Below are 18,837 nucleotides of genomic sequence, written 5' to 3'. Positions count from 1 at the left end.
ATTCTTACATCATTAAGAATTTTCTTAGCCTAATTTGTGGGGTTTGTTTAACCCTAAAGGGTCTGGCATTTAGTGATAGAAATGAAGACAGTTCCATAAAGCAGGATCTTTTATATCTGTGAGACTCACTAGTGCCATTATAGATAGATAGATAAGATAGATAGATAGATAGATAGATAGATAGGTAGATAGATAGGTAGATAGATGGATGGATGATAGATAGATGTATATAAAAGTCTGTGTATGTAAATATATATAATCAGTCCTAAATTCTTTTAGAAAACAAAAGAATATTGAATACAGGAATCTGTGGTGTGTTGTGTGTTGGATTTGGAATTTTTCATAAGTCAAAGAGTCAATTATTAAAATTTATGATGCGAACTATAAAAAAGATGGAATGGACTACCAGAACAAATAGTGAATTCCCTTTCATTGAGAGTATTCAAACAAAAGCTTAAAGGAGCACTCGGCCGGTGTATTTCAGGGAAAATTTTGTATCAGCTGGTACAACTTGAGATCTGAGGTTCCTTCTAACTCTGAAATTCTCTGATGCTCCAATTTTGCTCTGAAAGATTGACTTTCCCTTTGTTTTTCTTTTTAAATTTTTTTTCAAGGCAATGGGGTTAAGTGGCTTGCCCAAGGTCACACAACTAGGTAATTATTAAGTGTCTGAGACCGGATTTGAACCCAGGTACTCCTGACTCCAGGGCTGGTGCTCTATCCACTGTGCCACCTAGCCACCCTCTTGCCCTTTGTTTTTATTGAATGATATATAGTAGAACTTCCTTTCATCTAAGAGCAAAATAATTAGGCACTCTTTATATAAATTGTTCTCCAGGTTCTGCTCACTTTACTTTCCAACAGTTCATGGGAGCCTTTCCAGATTTCTTTGAAATTGTCTCTTCCATCATTTTTTAGGCACAATAAATTCTATATTGAAATATTACAATGGAAATGTATCCATTAAGATATTTACTAACAGGTTAACCTAAATCCTATTTGTCACTAGATTTTTCAGTTGCCAGCTATATATAGAAAGGTGACTTTATTCCTTTTACCTGTAATTTTGTCCACAGCAAACACAAGACGCTAAATATGGATCTTATGCTGCCATTGTTCTAGGCAGACCCTTCAAAGGACAACTCCTTTGCTGAAAGGGAATAATTGTCTGTTAATGATAGAAGAATTGTTTTTAATTTTTGCTATTTAAGGCAGAGTGATATTGTGATCAAACAGGATTCACAGCTAAAAGATTTATTTTAGATCATGGAGTAGTTAGCTTTTTTATTAACAAACCTCAGTTTCCTTATCTTTAAAATAAAATAGCACTTCACAAAGTAGTTGTGAGGAACAAACAAGAAGATATATGTAAAGTGCCTTAGCCAACTTTAAAACACAACAAAGGTATGAACTAATATTATTAGCCAATAACTCACATTTGTAGAGTATTTTAAGTTTGCATGATTTCATTTGATCCTCACAACAGTCTTCTCTGTGCCTCAATATCTTCACATATATAAAGGAAAAATTTATTTTTTACTACTAGGTCATCAAGGACACCTCTAAAATTATGAATTTGGATGACTGGGAGGATAGTAGTACCCTCAACATAAATAAAGAAGATTGGAAGAAGAACCAGTATAAAAAAAGAGATGATGATCTATTAGTAAGTATATACTTTGTTTCATTTAATCTTATTATACTAACTCTTATTCTATCTCACCGGCACATTTTAAACATTTCTCCTAATTATATTATTTATGACCTCAAGCTTCTTGTGGCAGAAAAGGCCATTCTTTTTATAAAAAAAAAATAACATTTTATCAATGGGGCTAAATGATAGCAAGACATAAAATAACACTTGTGCGATGAATTTAAAATGATTTTCATGAAGAGACAATAGAGAGAGTTGGGTAGAATAGACTGCAATATATGAACTTTGGATATGAACAGAAGTAAAAGGTATCATCAGGAAATGAATGAGAGAGAGAGAAGGTGGGTTGGTCACATTATGAGGGAAAGAGATGGCAGACAAGTGGACAGCCATTGTGCAATACATGTACTCTTGCAAAATTAGAAGAAAGCAACAAAGACCTCCAGTGTGTTGAATGGACCTTGTGGCAAACTTATGGGAAGACGTAAGAGATATACAGGATAAAAGGCAAAAGGTTAGGGATGAATTGCAACCTGAACTCTCTGAGGAAATCAATGAGTCCCAGACCCATTTTGGGTGTGTTGAATTACCCCAAATAAATGATGCCCAAGTGGGAAGAAACGACCATTTTCTCCCTCATCTTCTTTCTCCCTAACATCTAATACAATGCATATAATAGGTTTTAAATAAATGTCTGTGTGAATACATTAATTTTATTGTGTTCCTTTAGTCAACTTTAAAGTTGCTTTCTTTCCATTCTTCAACCTCCTTTCTCCATTTAGATTGCCTTTCATGGTTACAAAAAAATATTGATTCAGATTTGGTCCCTGAAAAGTTTCCCAGGGAAGCTTCAGTATTTAGTTCCTTCATTTTAAAAGACTATAATGTCAGGGAGGTGATACTATGACAAGCACATGAATTGGATTTGAGTGAAGGGGTGCTGTGCTAAGTCACCCACCAGCCTCACTTCCTTCTCCAAAGACATCTGGATCCAATGGTCAGATATGAATCAGGACAACTGGAGATGGCCCTGGATTTGAGGCAGTCAGATTAAAAGACTTGCCCAAGGTCACATAGTTAATAAGTGTCTGAGGCTGAATTTGAATTCAGGTCCTCCTAACTTTAGAGCTAGTGCTCTACCCAGTATGACATCTAGCTGTTTCATAAGGCCTTTATGGAAAACTATCAAGAATGCTTACATTTATACTTAGACATCCAGTAGCAAAAAGCATTTACTTTCTTGTCCTATCAAAAAGTCATCATCTATGTGATCATAATCTCAAGTAATCAAATCTAATAAACTATAACTCTATACATTAATATGATTTGATGAAATTATCCCCTAAAGTAGAAGTTCTTAACCCAGGGTCTATGAACTTTATTTTATGATTGTAAGGATGTATAACGGTAGCAAAAACACCAAAAACCATTTTAATTGGTTTCCTTAGTATTCCTTTTTGTTTTATTTTATGCAATTATTAGTACCTAACATTTTTTAAACTTTGTGCTTTACATTTGATCCTCATGGCCTTGAGTAGGGAAACTGAGATATAGAACATTTAAATGAGTTAGCTCAGCATTTTGAAACATAAAAAGTTCAAGAAACAAAGTTTGTTAATTATGCTAGTGGATAATTAATAAAAGGGGTCAGTAACACTCTTGAATGCCAAGTTTTCTTCATGGAACTCACTCAAGGCTTATATGCCCTTAGAAGAATGGGAGTTCCTAAAAAGTTTTTTAAAAAAAGAATGGGGGTTCCTAAGGGTGGTAATCAACTCTGATTGACTAACAATGAGAAGAATGAATATTGTGAGGGGTGGACCTATTGTAATAAGGGTAATTTTGATTATGTCACTCATGGAAAAAGGGGAGACTCTCTCAAGCCAGACTATCCTACAGTCTTGGATTATCTAGACAAAAGATCTACATTCTCCCCACCTTCACCTCTCCCCTTCCCTGATGAAATACAAAGGGTTAGAATTCACCTTAGATCAAATTCTTTGTAGGTTAGGTGGGCTCTCTCACCCAGGATTGGAAAATTTGTATCTTGGGGATTTGGGCGGTGTCATTCATCAACAAAGTCCTTTGGAGTCTGGCTTGATCTTAATAGAGAATGAGGGTAAAGGAAGGGGAAAAACCCTGGATCTCCCCAATAATGTTATTTAGTAATCAATTCACTTCACCACCTAAGCTTACCATTATTGAGAAGGGGTCCAGGTATCACCTACCTTAAAGAATAGATGACATAAAAAGAAAGGTAAAGAATCTCACATAGGCACCAAACTATCTTCAGTTCTGGATTAGTTATCTGAAACCATACTATGGAATAAAAAGGCAACAACCATGAAGTCTTCCCCCATCAACCCAACCCTGGATTCTAAATACCTTTCCAGTCAAAGGAGTTCCTTGAAGAGCTGTGTCATCTTACCTTTTTTCCTTAATGTTCATTTTTCAAAGTAATCTATCTGTTGCGAACTCACTTATGAATCAAAACTGGGAAGTTTCCATAGTATGACATATTTTTAAAAACTTGTCATACTTCATCTTCTATCCCATGTTCAAGTATTTTAAAGTGAACATTTTGAGTATATTAAGATCCTATGTTCAACTATCTTAAAGTGAACATATTGAGTTTGTTGCTCATTGTCATCATAATAGAAATTTTCCTTAAAGCAACTTTAGGACTTTTTCTTACAGGAAGAAAATGTAATTATCAGCTTTCCTTCCAATGTTAGAAATATTAGATATTAGATATAAATGACTATAAAATTTAGTTTTGGAAATGTACTCAAATTTTCCTCACGTGATCCTTTAACCTTTACTCCCCTATGTGATCATCTCAAAAATAAAAAAAAAAAAAGATGTTGAAGCTGGTCTTTGAGGTTGCTTTAGAGCACATCCCACCTCAAACCTTTACTAACCTCTTTAAAAATGAGTGGTCTAGACTTGATGACCTCCAACCAAAGTCCTTTCCAGTTCTAGAGCTGTGATCTTAAGTGCTAATGGCTAAATAGCAGTTTTTTCCCCAGATGAAAGACTGTTTCTAAAGCCCTATCAGTTTCACTGTTATCTTTATCCTTTTGAAATTTGAAGTCACTGAAGCTAATTTCTTGGTAAGCTCTGATACCCTCAAGATGATTACAAGGAGGAGATGAGGAAGAGGAAGGCAGAAGGAAATTGTTAGAAAAGAGACTAAAGATTTTGAATAGTAAATGGCCTCCAACTCATAGGCAATGTTGCCACCTGCTGACAGCAAGTAGAACCAGCAGCATTAGGTTAATTTTTTTAAAAACTATTAAAATTTTATCTTTTTTCTTTTCCACATTCCTCCATTTTTATCAAGCCTTTGAAACTTCAAAAAGACCATATCTGAACCTTTTCTTTATTTAGGAACATTCTCTTTACTTGCAGAAACTGGGAGAAAACAAACAAGACAGAGCTTCTTACTATCTCTTACTTTCACAACAAAAGTGAAGCTGGTTCTCTCAGTGGAGGAAAGAATATGGTGAAGAAAGATGTTTAGAAAAAGGAGAAAAAATTTGATTTTTCCCCTAGAGTAATCCGTGCTAAAGAACTGATTTTTTAAATTCTCTGTATAAAGTCTTATATTTCTTATATATTTCAAAATTTCAAAGACTTCACTGATGCTGAAGCTAACTTAGACTGGTCTTTGGATAAGGCATGCATACAGGCTGTCATCAGGTCTGTCCTTAAAAGTCTTTCCACTTTAAAATTATAGTATAGACCAGAGCCTGGACTTCACTTGAGGCCTTTAGAAACACAAAACCATTCCCCCTGTGTAGTTAGACCAAAATTTGAGTTTCTGATGCAAATAGCAATAAGACTTGTGTGGATCCTGCACTAAATATTTCCTTTAATAAGATGCTCTATTCTAGTAAGACCATGACATTACTGCATGAAGGAAGAGGATGGGGCAGACCACTTTCTTCAGGCAGAGTAAATACTCCAATTGTTGACATTGATTCTGAGGACAATAGTGGGGACATCTGTCTCGGGATCACTGACTTTTACCAGAACTAGAATATTTTATCCCCTCTGTGGTCTAAAAACTTGAGAATAAAATGTCTGTCCTATATGGAAGGAGTTTTAACCTTGGTTCTGTGAAAAAAACAAATTTTAACATTTTGAGAATTATATTCCAATATGATTGATTTTTTATTTTATGTATTTAAATACACTGTTCTGTGTAGAGGCCTATAAGCTGTCAAACCAGATTGTCAAAGGGGCCTATTGATACAAACTATAAAGAACTCCTGCTCTAAATGTGCAACAGAGAAAACCTAATATGAAGTCACATGAAATGACTGCTCTTCTATTGTATTATATGTTATCCAAAACAAGGAATGCTTTAATGCATCATGGTAATCATAGTAGTAAATGTGTTCCTAAAAGATTATGTGTATGTCATTATGTTCAAATTTTCTAGAAAAGTCTAGTTTAGGACAAAGAATAATGAATCTTTTAAAGCAAGTAACTGGCCCTTGATTTACCTGTTTACCTGTATATATTCATTCTATGTTTGCTTAAAGCAAGTTAAATGGACTGAGTTGTTAACTGCTAACAAACAGGTTTGCAAACTTTGGAAGACTAATGTTTAAAACCTGGTAATGGAATTGGAAAGGTCCTTTTCATCTAAAAGTCTTAAAAATGTTTTGAGAGCTAAGCATTCTTGTAGTTTCTCCTTTCTCCCATCCATTAGTACATTTCTTGGTTTCTTAATTTTTTTTTAAATATTGCAGTTCATTTTTTTTCTCTCATTCAGAAAAAGTTTTTCCCTGACAAGCCAGAGAGAAAGAGGAAATTATCTCCCCTGCAGTTTAATAAATGTCTTGGAGTAATATTTTCTGTAGTGAGAAATAGAGATGTAGAATTTTATTTCCTAAGAAAAGTGGGAAGAAATGGAGATATTATGGCACTTCATCTTAATTACTTTTTCTTATATCTCTTGTACATAGGAAATAATTGCTTTCCATGTTGTTAGGTAATTTAAGAAGGTATTTTGGGGAAGAATTGCTTTACTGAAAATTATGAAAAAAAATTTCCTCTAAGCACTACCAACTCATAGTATAAATGTAGCATCATGTCTTCATCATCTGGGTAGCAATTACTGGTTGATATGTGCTAGACCCTGAGCTGTGAGAATATGAACATGCAGGTGTTATGCAATTCCTGTTAAACCCTTACAAATTTTCATCAGAAAGAATTAGCAAGAGGAATTATCTTTTAAAAATCCAAATTTCAAATGTTTGTTGGAAGAGACAACACAGTTGGTACTCCAGGATTCCATTTCATGTAAGATTCACAAATATTCTGGTATGCTTCCTGGTCTTTCAAAAGAAATTAAGCATGCACAGGATGCTAGTTTTTTGGTTATCCTAAATCCTAAGTTCCTGAAAATTCTTTTCCAAATGGAGATGGGGTGGGGAAAGGAAGGGAGGAGTTAGTGTTGGCTTAGGTTCTCTGAAGGCAGCTGGTGACAGATTTGACACTAGATGGTACCAATAGTTCCATCTTCCATTTGCCCACTCCACTCTCTGGTTCTTAGAATCTCCTGAAATTGTCTGTATGAAGTGTATGGGGAGCTTATCCAAGATAAGTCTGCTCCTTGAAAAATACTAAATAATAAAATTTTCAGCAATGGTTTTTTTTCTGTCCCAAAGAAAAGTCAATATGGTGTTCTCTCATCTGTAAAATGGGGCTAATACCAGAGGCAGCTACTTCCCAGGGCTGTTAAGAAGATCAAATGAATTTGAAGCCAAGTTTTGAGCATTATGTAAATGTCACCCATTAGTATCATTCTGAGGAGATGGTAGCCAAGCGATAAAGGAGAGCAGGATCAAAGGGCTGCCTGCACCTTGGATGCTTTCCCTCTGATGTCGGTATTAGAACAAGGCCTGGACCAGAAGTTCTGATAGAGCTAATTAGTCCAAGATAAAATTCCTTAACTCTTTCATGCATCACTTATTCCATCTATAAAACCACCAAAAAATATTTGCTATCAAATCATCCTACTTGTGAAATAAAACCAAAAAATCCCACTCTTTGAAAAGCTCAGAGGAATCCAGTAATAGAATATGACTAAGATTATGCAGGCAAATCATATTTAGGAAGTCCAATTTCTTTACAGCTGAAACAATCATTTTTTCTGCCCTTTAAGATTTATATCCACTGCTTTCCTCCATAAATAAAAATGCAATTGCAACATTTGTCCTTTAAGCCAAATTATGGAAAGAAAAAAGCCTTTCAGTTTATTGTTGTTTATTTTTATGGGAGAAAATGTATTATGACTTCTGTTAGAAGAAACAGTTGGAAAAACATTAGGTATAAGGATTGGACCTATGATTCCATTGGTCCAGGGAACTCCCAACTGATGAGAGTCCTTTTACCAAAAGCAGCTCAGCATTTTCTCTGAAATGCAGTTTTGGAGACTTGCCTAGAACACTGAAAAGTTGTTACTCTCATTGAACCAGAAAGTCAGGAGACAAGAACTGAACTCAGAACTTCCTAGATATCTGCTCAGGCTAGTTCTCCAAATCCTTCATGTTCCATTTTTCTATCTGAAAGACTCTTATCTGAAATAATTGTTGTGAAAATGCTTTAACAAACCACACACATATATATGTGGTGGGAATGGAGAGGACTGAATTTGAGTCAGGGTATCAGTTCCCTCTTGCTGGGTTACTCCTTGTGTCCTCATTTTTCTGGGCCTGTTTCTAAATGAAGGATTCTTTTTATATTAAATGTGATACCATGAACTCTTTTAGTGTGGCTTAAAACAGTACATAGTGATGCCACATAAACAAGGACTTTATACTTTGCATGTTCATTACTTGGCAAAGTTAGCTTTACAGAACCAAGTTATTAAGATCAGTATTCAAAACAAGCAATTTAAGACATATTCTCTTCTTTAAGACTTGGAAAAACTGATTTCATCAGTGTGGCTCCTCCCTATAACACAGATTAGTTTTTAGAAGTTACTGAGGTCAACATTGTGATAAGCTTCTCTAAACTTAGCCACACTGTTACTTGGACAGTGGTAAGCAAAGCATACAGGGTCACTGCCACACCCTGCTAAGATATGGGAAGTAGTCTCATTAAGGGAAAAAATTGCTGATTAACATCATTACTTTGTGACCATTTACATTTACTGATTTTCCAGAAAATCTAAGAGTTGGAAAATACACACCCTTATTTCAACTGTGCATTTCATTTTGGTTAATTTATAAATATTTGTCATTGAGTCAAATGCCTTTCTCTAGGACTCTTGTTTTGTTTTGGGGGGTTTTTTTTTTAGTTTTTTTTGCAAGGCAATGGGATTAAGTGGCTTCCCAAGGCCACACGGCTAGGTAATTATTAAGTGTCTGGGGCCACATTTGAACTCAGGCACTTCTGACTCCAAGGCCAGTGCTCTATCCACCTCACCACCTAGCCACCCATCCTCTAACAGTCTTAAAATACTTTAGCTTTACTTACCTTTATTGACAGTGATAGAGGTAAATGTGTTGCCTGAAGCATTTTTGTAGTACCATACTTAAATATTTGTAATTGGATCAAATGTTCCAACTCCTAATCCTAGCTTTATCCATAATCCTTATAATTTCATCAAAAAGCCTCATCTCCTGATTCCTCAGGTTCATGGTGGCACAAAATTTAGATCTTGTCTAAAAGGGCAAAGGAATAGAATTCACTTTTTGAAAGGGATGATGTTTAATGGAAGGAAAAGAAAATGAGAAAAGACAGACTACTCTAGACTTGCCATAGGTCCCACCCCTTCTACATCAGAACAGGGCTAAAAAAAAAACTCAAAGGCCATTCTTTTTCATTAGATTGAGACTCACAACTGGTTGGAAACTAAGATCTTGGTTTGTTTTTTTAATCTAGAGATTCTTTTTCACTGGCTCTCTTATTGCCAGTGCCCCTTGACCTTTGAAAACTTGAGTTCAAATCCTCAAAGGCAAAAGTGAAAGCATTAATTTCTCTTCCGAAGTTTAGTAGCTGTTGAAAAACAAACAAAAAAGTTGTCATCTTGGAAAGATTTCAAATGTTTCAACTATGGCTTTTTTGAAAAGATAACATGGCCTTTAGTTAATTACATTTATTAATAACTGCCAAATATGGATTTTTTTTTTTACAAAAGCCTAATAAAATACTTCTACATACATATGAAGAGCTTTTGCCTTAAGGTCAAGGAATTTAACAGAGAGGAAGGATTCTATGCCTAGGAATATTATTCAGTGGTGCCAACAACCTTGGCCTGGTGCCCACTTGGGTATCCTTGTTGGGGGGGGGGGGGCTGCAGACACTATCTCAGCCACGATTATCTTTTTGGCACAGGCTGCAATATTCAAAGGGCTTTTACCTGAAGAGGTGAGATCTGTTTAGAAATTGTTCCTGTGATAATGTGATATTTACATCAGTACCCTAAGATTTATAAAAATAGGTTCTGTACTTGGATTTTCAGTGTTTGATTCTAATTAGTACTGGCTTACTACTTTCTAGCTTTAAGTTTTAAGCTACCCTTATTTATATCATTCTTTCTGTTCTTCATTGTGAAAGCCAGACTTTGGTCTTGTATCTTCTAACCTACCACAAAATTTCTATCAGTTGTTATTTCTATTTAGCATCCCCTTTTATGATATTTCTTTGCCATCTTAAGAGCCAATGTTTAGCTAAAGGTAACAGACTAACCCCAGTGAAGATCCAGTCCCCAAACCAACTTTCAACATTTTTCCTTCTAAAGATTAAGGAGATGGGCTTAGAGAACACAATTTTATCAAGTTTAAGTTATTAGTCAAATGTGACTCTCCGGAGTATGGCAACAAGCCTTAAAAAAAAAAAACCTGACTGAATCACTCAACTTTTTCAGAAATATAGTTTTTAAGAAACCAAATTATATATTTTAGTATAAGGACTTTTCATTTCAAATCTTAACCTAGAGATAACAATTCTATTTCTTGCTATAAAAATTTTTTAAAAAGTAGATGCATGGGCAAGCCACTTAACCTCATTTGCCTTGTAAAAACTTAAAAAAATAAAAAATAGATGCATGTTGAAGGGTTCTTACTGGTTGTATCCAAAAGGAAAGATGTTTGTAGAGTTTATTTCTATGTATATGTGAACTTTTTAAGAATCAAAATTGGCTAAAATCCTCATATAACCCTCATGAGTTGGTAGCATGTTGTGAAATCAGAATTCTGATCCTGATCTTAAGTTTCTAGTTTTTATTTGGGGTTCACACATCATCCTTTTTTTTTTTCAATAAGTATTGTAAACTTCGAGCTGGGAAGAGATCCATACCTCCTTCAAAGCAAAGGAAGATGGATATAGTGTCAGGCTCAATTAGACCCAATTGTGCTGGCTTTCCTAAAGGAAACAATGAAGCTTTTGTGATATACTCAAGCAGAAAGCTTGGAAATTTTACAAAACAATCTTACCCGGGCTGAAGCCTAGATGCTGGTCTCACCCTGGGAAGGGGGCTGATCCATCGAAGTTCTGTATTTCTATTTTTACATAGATTTTATAAATGTCAGTTCCTTTATCAGAATGACTTAAGAAAAATGAAGAGTGTAAAACTGAATAAGAGCAAGATGAAAGTTAGCCAGAAACTTCATATACATATTCTCAAAGCAAGTAGGTGTCAGATTTGGAGGTAACTAACTCTTCATTAAAGGAGTAAGCAGAGTTGTAAAGAGCCCTCATGCACTGTAAAAACACTCACCAGGGTAGAATCAGGGGCCTGTTCCTACAGTGGAAGTGGCTAAAATGCAAATGGACAAGAACTTCTGGTCTCCCCTCCCCCAGGAAAGGGCTTAAATACAGCCAGGCCTGGAGAGGAATGTTAAAAAGAAGGGATGAACTACCCTACTCTTTTCCATGGGGACCTTCACACTGTGAGATTCAGTATGCATGACTGAACAAGCAAGCAAGGACAGCTCTCTCTTAACTTTTCCTGAACAATGGCTTTAGCTCCCTCCACCATTTCACATCCTCCCCACACCCAATATGAGAAACAGTATGGGAGCCCATTACTCTTTCCACTCCTTTTTTCCATTTTTTTTTTTGCCCTATAGTTAGCAATTTATTTTTATACCCCACCCACCCACCCCCAAAGAAAAGTTGGCCATTCTAATGGGCTTTGTTTCATCTCTTATCAAATTCTCATGTAGATAATATTGTATTTTTAAAATAAAACAGAACTGGATTTAAACTAAAGTTTAGTGTGTGTGTGCGCGTGTGTGCGTGTGTGTATAAAAATCTAATTTCTAAGATATATCAATGATGATATTGGTCCTTCTAAAAAATAGACTTTTGATCATTATATATTCACACAAAATGCATTATTTTCTTTTACTCTCTCTTTAGAGTATTAACAAATAAACACACAGTGCCTTAAAAATAATTCACAGATAGACTTATTTTTTCAAAAACATATTTCATATTTCCTCTTTTTATTATATAAATATCAGTTTAACCTTTTACTGTAAGAATATAAAATGATTTAAGAGGATCTTTGTTATTATTTATACAAATTCACAAACAGTACAATTAATTGATAGGGTCTCTGGGTTTGTTTTAACTCCGTGATCTGGCCTATTATTGTGGAGGATTCTTTAAAAAAAAAAAAGCCCTCCCTACTCAAAAAGTAAACATTTTTTAAAGCCACAGTTCCCACCCACCACCAAAAAAATAAAAATTAAAAATTAAAATAAGAAAAAACAAACAAAAAAGAAACAAAAACCTTAAACCAAAAGTCATCTATTCCTCCATTTAGAAACAGAATTTTAAAAACCCATGAGCTCCATTTTATTGACCAAACTGAGATAAGACATGAATTTCAGTCTCCTCCCCCTTCACATTACAGCCCTTGGGTTCTACAGGCCAGCTCTGCACTTTTCCCCACTCCCAACAGGAAGCCTCTGTGACCTTTTCTTTTTCTTGGTAGGGAAATCTGGAAAAGCGGTTGGGGGAGAGTAGAGTTTGCATATATAATAATCATTTTCAAGACACAATCTGCATCTCACTTTAAACAAAAAACAACAAAAATAAACCAGTCCAGTCCTCATTTTCCCTATCATTTGTGCTATAAATTAAGTCAAGGTTCAGAGATACAGTTGAGTCCCCCAATCCCTATGGAGGAAAGAGAAAATTATAGCCAGAATATGGAAGTGAGATACACTGGATGGGGGATTTAGGAGAATCAAACAAAAACATTTACAAACCCATAGGGGTCTCTTTCCAGTCGAGGCACAAAAATGTTTCAGTCTCAAAATATCTTTCTTGTAAGAATTCCAGGGCTTCAGAAAAAAGTAAACTAAAACGAGGTAGCCAGACATATATAAATGTATATATTTTATATATATATATATATATATACTTACACACACACACACACATATATATATATATATATAATATATAAGATATATTCAGCAAAAAAGAATGGTATTTAAAAATCCATGAGGATTTCAAATTTCTTCCAAAATAAGAAAAAAAAAAGAAAAAATAGCATGAATAGATTTGCGAAAAAAAAAATAATAATGAGAAGAGACCAGGATTAGTTACACAAATAGAGGAGGATGTAGTAGCTGGGTTTGCTTTTTTTTTATACACTTCAAAATAAAACCAGATCACAGTATTCAAATAAATGCATAAGTGAAGGCAGAGGTTTTTCAGCAACTCCCCTGGTTTAAAGAGACTAGTCACTTGACCCTATTCCACCCTACACTTCCAAATTCATGGTGGTCTATGGGTATGGGCAGCTGAATCAGTCTTCAATTCCTATGCAAAAAAAAAAGGGTGGCTCTATGTGACTGGGTCTGTACTGTCCCTGTCCTCAGTGTAAGGAACCGGTAGGGTAGGTGGTAGCAGAGGAATGACAGAGCTGGATCTAATTCCAGCTTCAAATGCCAAGACAGAATGGGCTCGATGGGGCACAAAGAAGGGAAGAGAAAAAGCAAACGTGTTGGCTAGCCGGTCACGGCCCCCCCCCCCCTCCATCAGGAATACCGAGTCCACAAGGGTTAAGGAGAAGGGAGGGGAGGGAGTCCAGCACTGTTGCCCTCACCTGACCTTCTCACTCTCAGTCATCTGCCAGAGTCCCAGGTTGAGCACCTTGAGGCAGGGCAGCTGAGTAATTCGCTCTAGTCCCCGTTTGGTGATTCGAGTGCAGCCATAGAGGTCGATGCCAGTGAGCTGGCTGAGATGCTCGGCAATCAGCTCCAGGCCCTTGTCAGTGATCCGGACGCACTGGCCGATGTTGAGGGTGCGCAGCCCGTGCATCTGCCGGACCATGCGATTGATGCCGTCGTCACTGATATGGCAAGAGCAAAGGGAAAGGGACTTGAGGCCGTCCAGTCCCTGGGCGATGTAGGCTAAGCTCTGGTCTCCCACTTTGTCACAGAAGGACACGTCCAGGCCGGAGAGGCGCAGGCTGCCCATGGCCAGGTGCATGATGCCGGTGTCGCTGATGTTGTCGCAGGAGCGCAGGTTGAGGCTGCGCAGGCTCCCCATGTGGGACAGGTGCAGGAGGCCGGCGTCCGAGATGCCCCCGCAGAAGCTGAGGTTCAGCAGCCGCAGCCCTCCCAGGCCCCTGGAGATGTGCTTGAGGGACAGGTCGGTGAGCTTCTGGCAGTCCTGCAGAGTGAGCTGCTCCAAACCCAGGCAGCCCTCGGCGGCGCTGCGGGTCATGCCGGCCAAGTGCCCGATGCCCACGTCCGAGAGGTGGCGGCAGCTGCGCAGGTTGAGGCTCTTGAGGCGCTGCAGCCCCCAGGCGATCAGCAGCAGCCCGGTGTTGGTGATGTTGCTGCAGCCGCCCAGCTCCAGCACCTCCAGGCCCTTGAGGTACTGGGCGATGCGGCCCAGGCTGCTGTCGGTGATCTGCTTGCAGAGGCTGAGGTTGAGCGCCCGCAGCGAGCCGATCTCCTGCACGAAGGCGTGGCCCAGCCCGTTGTCCGTGAGGTTGTAGCAGCCGCTCAGGTTCAGGCTCTCGATGTTGGCCATGCCCTGGATCACGTAGCTGAGGCTGCGGCGCAGGCTGAGGATCTGCACCCGCCGGATGCCCCGGGCCTGCAGGCTGGGGAACAGCGAGGGGTTGGCGCGGCGCAGGTGCAGCTTGGCCTCCACCCCCCGCCACACAGACTTGTGGTAGGCGGCGTCCCGCCAGGCCGCGCACACCTGCGCCGCGCGCCCCTTGTCCCGGACGTCCAGGTAGCCGAAGATCATGGCCAGCAGCTCCGGGAAGAGGCACGAGATGTGGGTCTCCATCTTCCTCCTCCCCCCTCCACGGGCTCCGGGGGGGGAGGAGGCGCGGGCTCGGGCCCGGCCGCCCCCGGCCAGAGGTGGGACCGAGCCTCACCACCGCCGCCGCCGCCGCCGCCGCCGCCGCCGCCGCCGCCGCCGCGGGCCCGAGCCCCCCCCCAGCTCTCCGGGCCTCCCGGCTCCGCGCCGCCGCCGCCGCCGCCGCCGCCGCCGCCGCCAAAAGCGCTCCTCCTCCGGGTCCGTCCTTCCGGCCGCGCCGGCCCTGCCCTGCCCGGCCCGGCCCAGCCCGCCTGTCCGCGCCCGTGCTCCCGCGCCTCGGCGCTCACATGCCGGGCCGCCGCCTGGCTCGCCCGCCCGCCCGCCTCGCGCGGCCCCGCCCGGCTCCGCAGGGCCCCGCCGCTCTAGCCCCGCCGGGCTCGGCTATCAGGCCGCCGCCGCTCCCACGCCCCCTGCTGCATCCTGCCGCCGCCGCCGCCGCCGCCGCCGCCGCCGGGCCGGGAAGACGGCGGGCGGGCGGGCGGGCGCCCTGCGCTCCGGGCCGCCCCAGAGCCTTCCGGCTGCCTTTGTCTCTCGCCCGCTTTTCAGATCAGCGGCCCCGGGCCGCCCGCACTCCGCCGCCCGGGCGGGGGGGACGAGACGGCGGACCGAGGCGGCGAAGGCCGATCCCGTCCTCCCCCTCCGCCCTCCGGCAGTTGGGCGCTCCCGGCTCGCGCACGGAGCCCGCGGCCGCCGCTTCCTCCTCCTCCTCCTCTTCCTCCTCCTTTCACCCTCTCGGCCGCCGTCGCGAGGCGCCCCTCGGGCTTCGGGGCCAGCGGGCGGGCCGCGCACTTGGTAGGGTCCGGGGCGTCCCCCGCCTCTCAGCAGCACCTTGGTCCTTCCTTTCCGGCCACCCCCGCATCTGCTGGCGCAGTGGTACAGGCCGGGGCTGCCGGAACAGTCGGAGCCGTTACCCTGGAAACCGAGTTCTTCCTTTTCTGTTCGGCCGGGAGTGTTAACCCCGTGGGCGCCGGAGGGGAGCCGGGGCCGGCCCGGGCTACGGGCCCGCCCCTGCGGGCGGTGCCCCTCCCTCCCTGGGCCCGCCCTGCCCGTCACCACTTGGGCCCGCCCCAGGCCTCCCCGCTTGGGTAGCCCAGTCCGGGAACCTCCCGCGCCACGCGCCGGCCACTGGGCCAGGTGTGTGCCCGCAGGGTCCACCCGGCCTGTGTCCCTAGGGCCTCCTCAGGGCCTCACCCGCCCCTCCGGCTAGTCCGACCGCTCCCGGCGGCCTGGCGGCCCCGATGGCCGCCTTCCCTAGAGGCCACGGCCCCCCCCCCCCCCCCCCCGCCCCTTTTCTTTATTCTCTCCGCGTCCTTCACGAAGCGGCGTTACCGTGACCCGGCGCGCGTGCTTTTGTAGAACGTGGGCGGGCTGGCTGAGAGCTGCTGCTGGGAACGGAACTCTTGGTGACCCCCAGATGGGCCTGCGAGGACTGACCCGGATCTCCCCTGCACGAGAGGACACAGGCCTCGTGTTCTTCTCCTTCTTGACCTCTCTGCTGCATTTGACACTGGGCAGCATACTCTCTCTTTTTTTTTTTTTAAAGATTTGATTTAGAGTTTGACAATTTTCCCCCTGATCTTACACCCTTCCCCACCCCCCACAGAAGGCAATTTGCCAGTCTTTACATTGTTTCCATTGATCCAAATTGAATGTGATGAGAGAGAAATCATATCCTTAAGGAAGAAACAAAATATAAGAGATAGCAAGGTCAGACCATCTCCTCTTTATGTTTTCTTTTCCTGCATTTTAGTCACAGAACTCCTGGTTCTCCTCCTTGAGTATTCTTTTTCAGTAGCCTTTGCTGCATCATCAATATCATTATCCTTTAAATATGAGCTTCTCATATGTGTCTCTTTCTTCCCTCAATTTTCTTTTGATAATGTCATCGGCTCCTATGACTTTAATTTTCATTAATTCATTTCAGTTAACAAAAACCCATCTTCTTCCCCTGCTTTCCACACCATCATTTAAAAAGTGAAACCCTTCTAATAAAATATATTGTCAGAATTTAATTTTTACCTCCAGGCAGATGACTCCTAAAACTATATATCCAACACCAGTCTCTCCCCTGAGTTTCAGTCCTACATCACCAATTGCCTATTGGACATTTCAAAATGGATGTTTGAACTTAAACTCAATGTGTCCAAAACAACTCATCTTTTCCCCAAAACCTGTCTTTCAAACTCCCTTTTTCTATTAAAGATACCATCGTTCTTCTCCTTCTGAGGTTCATAACATCAGCATTTTTTTAGTCTCAGTATATTATATATATATTATATAATATATATATATATATATTATATATATATTTCCAATCATTTGCTAAATCTTACTGTTTCTACTTTCATGTCTCTCACATCTAAAACCTCCACTCACATAGCTACCATGTGGTTCAGGTCCTTATCACTCATTGCCTAGACTATTGAAATTCTCATCTATATAGCCACTAAATCGATTCTACTCCCTTACTCAGTAATTACTGACTCCCTTTTGCCTCTAGGAAAAATATAAACATCATTTAGCATTTAAAACCTTTCACAATTTGGTCCCATTCTGTATCTTTCCAGACTCATACATTACTCACCTTGAAGCACAAGGTCCAACCAAATTGACCTTTTCTTTGTTCCTCACACAAGGCACTCTTATCTCCCATTTCCATGACACACTTTCTTGTGCCTGACCTTTGCTCATAAAATCTTTTTCAAAAAATGCTATAAACTTTTCTGGTACCCTAAAGTCCTGTTTTCTTTGGATTCCAAGACAATAAACATTAAAGCCACCTACTCTGTGCAAGGTATCCTGTTAGCTCAGAGATTACATTCTTTTATTTAGGTCCCCCATACAATTCCAGGTATAAATGGATGATTCAACTATTTTTTTTAAAGTTTTTGCAAGGCAATGGGGTTAAGTGGCTTGCCCGTGGCCACACAGCTAGGTAATTATTAAGTGCCTGAGGCCATATTTGAACTCAGGTACTCCTGACTCCAGGGCCTGTGCTCTGTCCACTGCACCACCTAGCCGCCCCCGATTCAACTATTTTTTGATGTTAAAGGAATTTCAGTGTCTCTAACCATTTTCCACATGTAGGAACTTTTTTTGATTTGTTAGCCAAAAATAGTATAATTTAGTTGATATTTTGTATGTGAATATATTTTTTAAAACTACATAGTCTCCGTGTTTGTATCTCCACTCTTTTCAACTGGATAGAATGTTAATTTTGCCACTGTTCTGTATTTATGTACAATTGGAATATATTTCTATGTAATTGTTACCTTCTATTGGTTACTTCTCAATCAGAACTTTAAATAATGTCTTTCTTGAGGTTTCAGTAAGCTTATTTAGATAAATTTAGGATATAAAACACAAGGGAATTTCTTATTTGGGGACCTCAGCCTTTGATGAAAGGGAAAAGGTGACAAGTGTTACATAAATAAAGGGGCGGAAAGGGAACAATGATCATGAAAGTGATTCACAGAGAAAAAGAGATGAAGAGTGGGAGGAATGAGAGAGTGAATAATAGAATTTGGAGCTATAAGAAAATTTAGGGATCATTGGTACAAATCCCTCATATTACAGATTTGAAAATTGAGACCCAGAGAAGTGCAGTGACTTACCTTCAATTGTCACAACTTTCAGTTAAGATTAGAACCTAGGTTTGGTTGGGTTTTTTTTTTGTTTGTTTGTTTGTTTGCTTGTTTGATGTTATGGTTGTTTTTGCCAAGCTCTATTCTATAGAAATTAAAGCAAAAAGAAGGGAATCTGGAGACCTTCTAGAGCCATAATTAACAATTTTGAGGGGTTGTTTTGGCAAGGCAATGGGGTTAAATGACTTGCCTGTGGTCACACAGCTAGGTAATAAGTGTCTG

General features: G+C 40.7%; 2 protein-coding genes across 3 annotated transcripts in view; one reads left to right on the top strand and one right to left on the bottom strand.

Annotated features, from left to right (window-relative positions):
* The window catches only part of WNT5B (Wnt family member 5B), a 157,392-nt gene that overhangs the window by 80,970 nt on the left and 57,585 nt on the right, over nt 1-18,837 (top strand). For both annotated transcript variants that reach the window (XM_074194997.1, XM_074194996.1), the window contains one exon: nt 1,547-1,666. In XM_074194997.1, coding sequence (XP_074051098.1) covers nt 1,547-1,666 — 120 coding nt within the window. The remainder of the gene's footprint in view (nt 1-1,546; nt 1,667-18,837) is intronic.
* FBXL14 (F-box and leucine rich repeat protein 14) lies at nt 11,800-15,028 on the bottom strand. The gene has a single exon (XM_074194995.1). It carries the CDS (start codon nt 14,936-14,938, stop codon nt 13,736-13,738), a length of 1,203 nt encoding a protein of 400 aa, XP_074051096.1. The 5' UTR covers nt 14,939-15,028; the 3' UTR covers nt 11,800-13,735.

This window comes from Macrotis lagotis, chromosome 7 (genome assembly GCF_037893015.1).
Source record: "Macrotis lagotis isolate mMagLag1 chromosome 7, bilby.v1.9.chrom.fasta, whole genome shotgun sequence".
Lineage (NCBI taxonomy): Eukaryota > Metazoa > Chordata > Mammalia > Peramelemorphia > Peramelidae > Macrotis > Macrotis lagotis.
The sequence above is the reverse complement of the archived record's forward strand: the minus strand, read 5'-3'. Positions and strand labels throughout refer to the sequence as shown.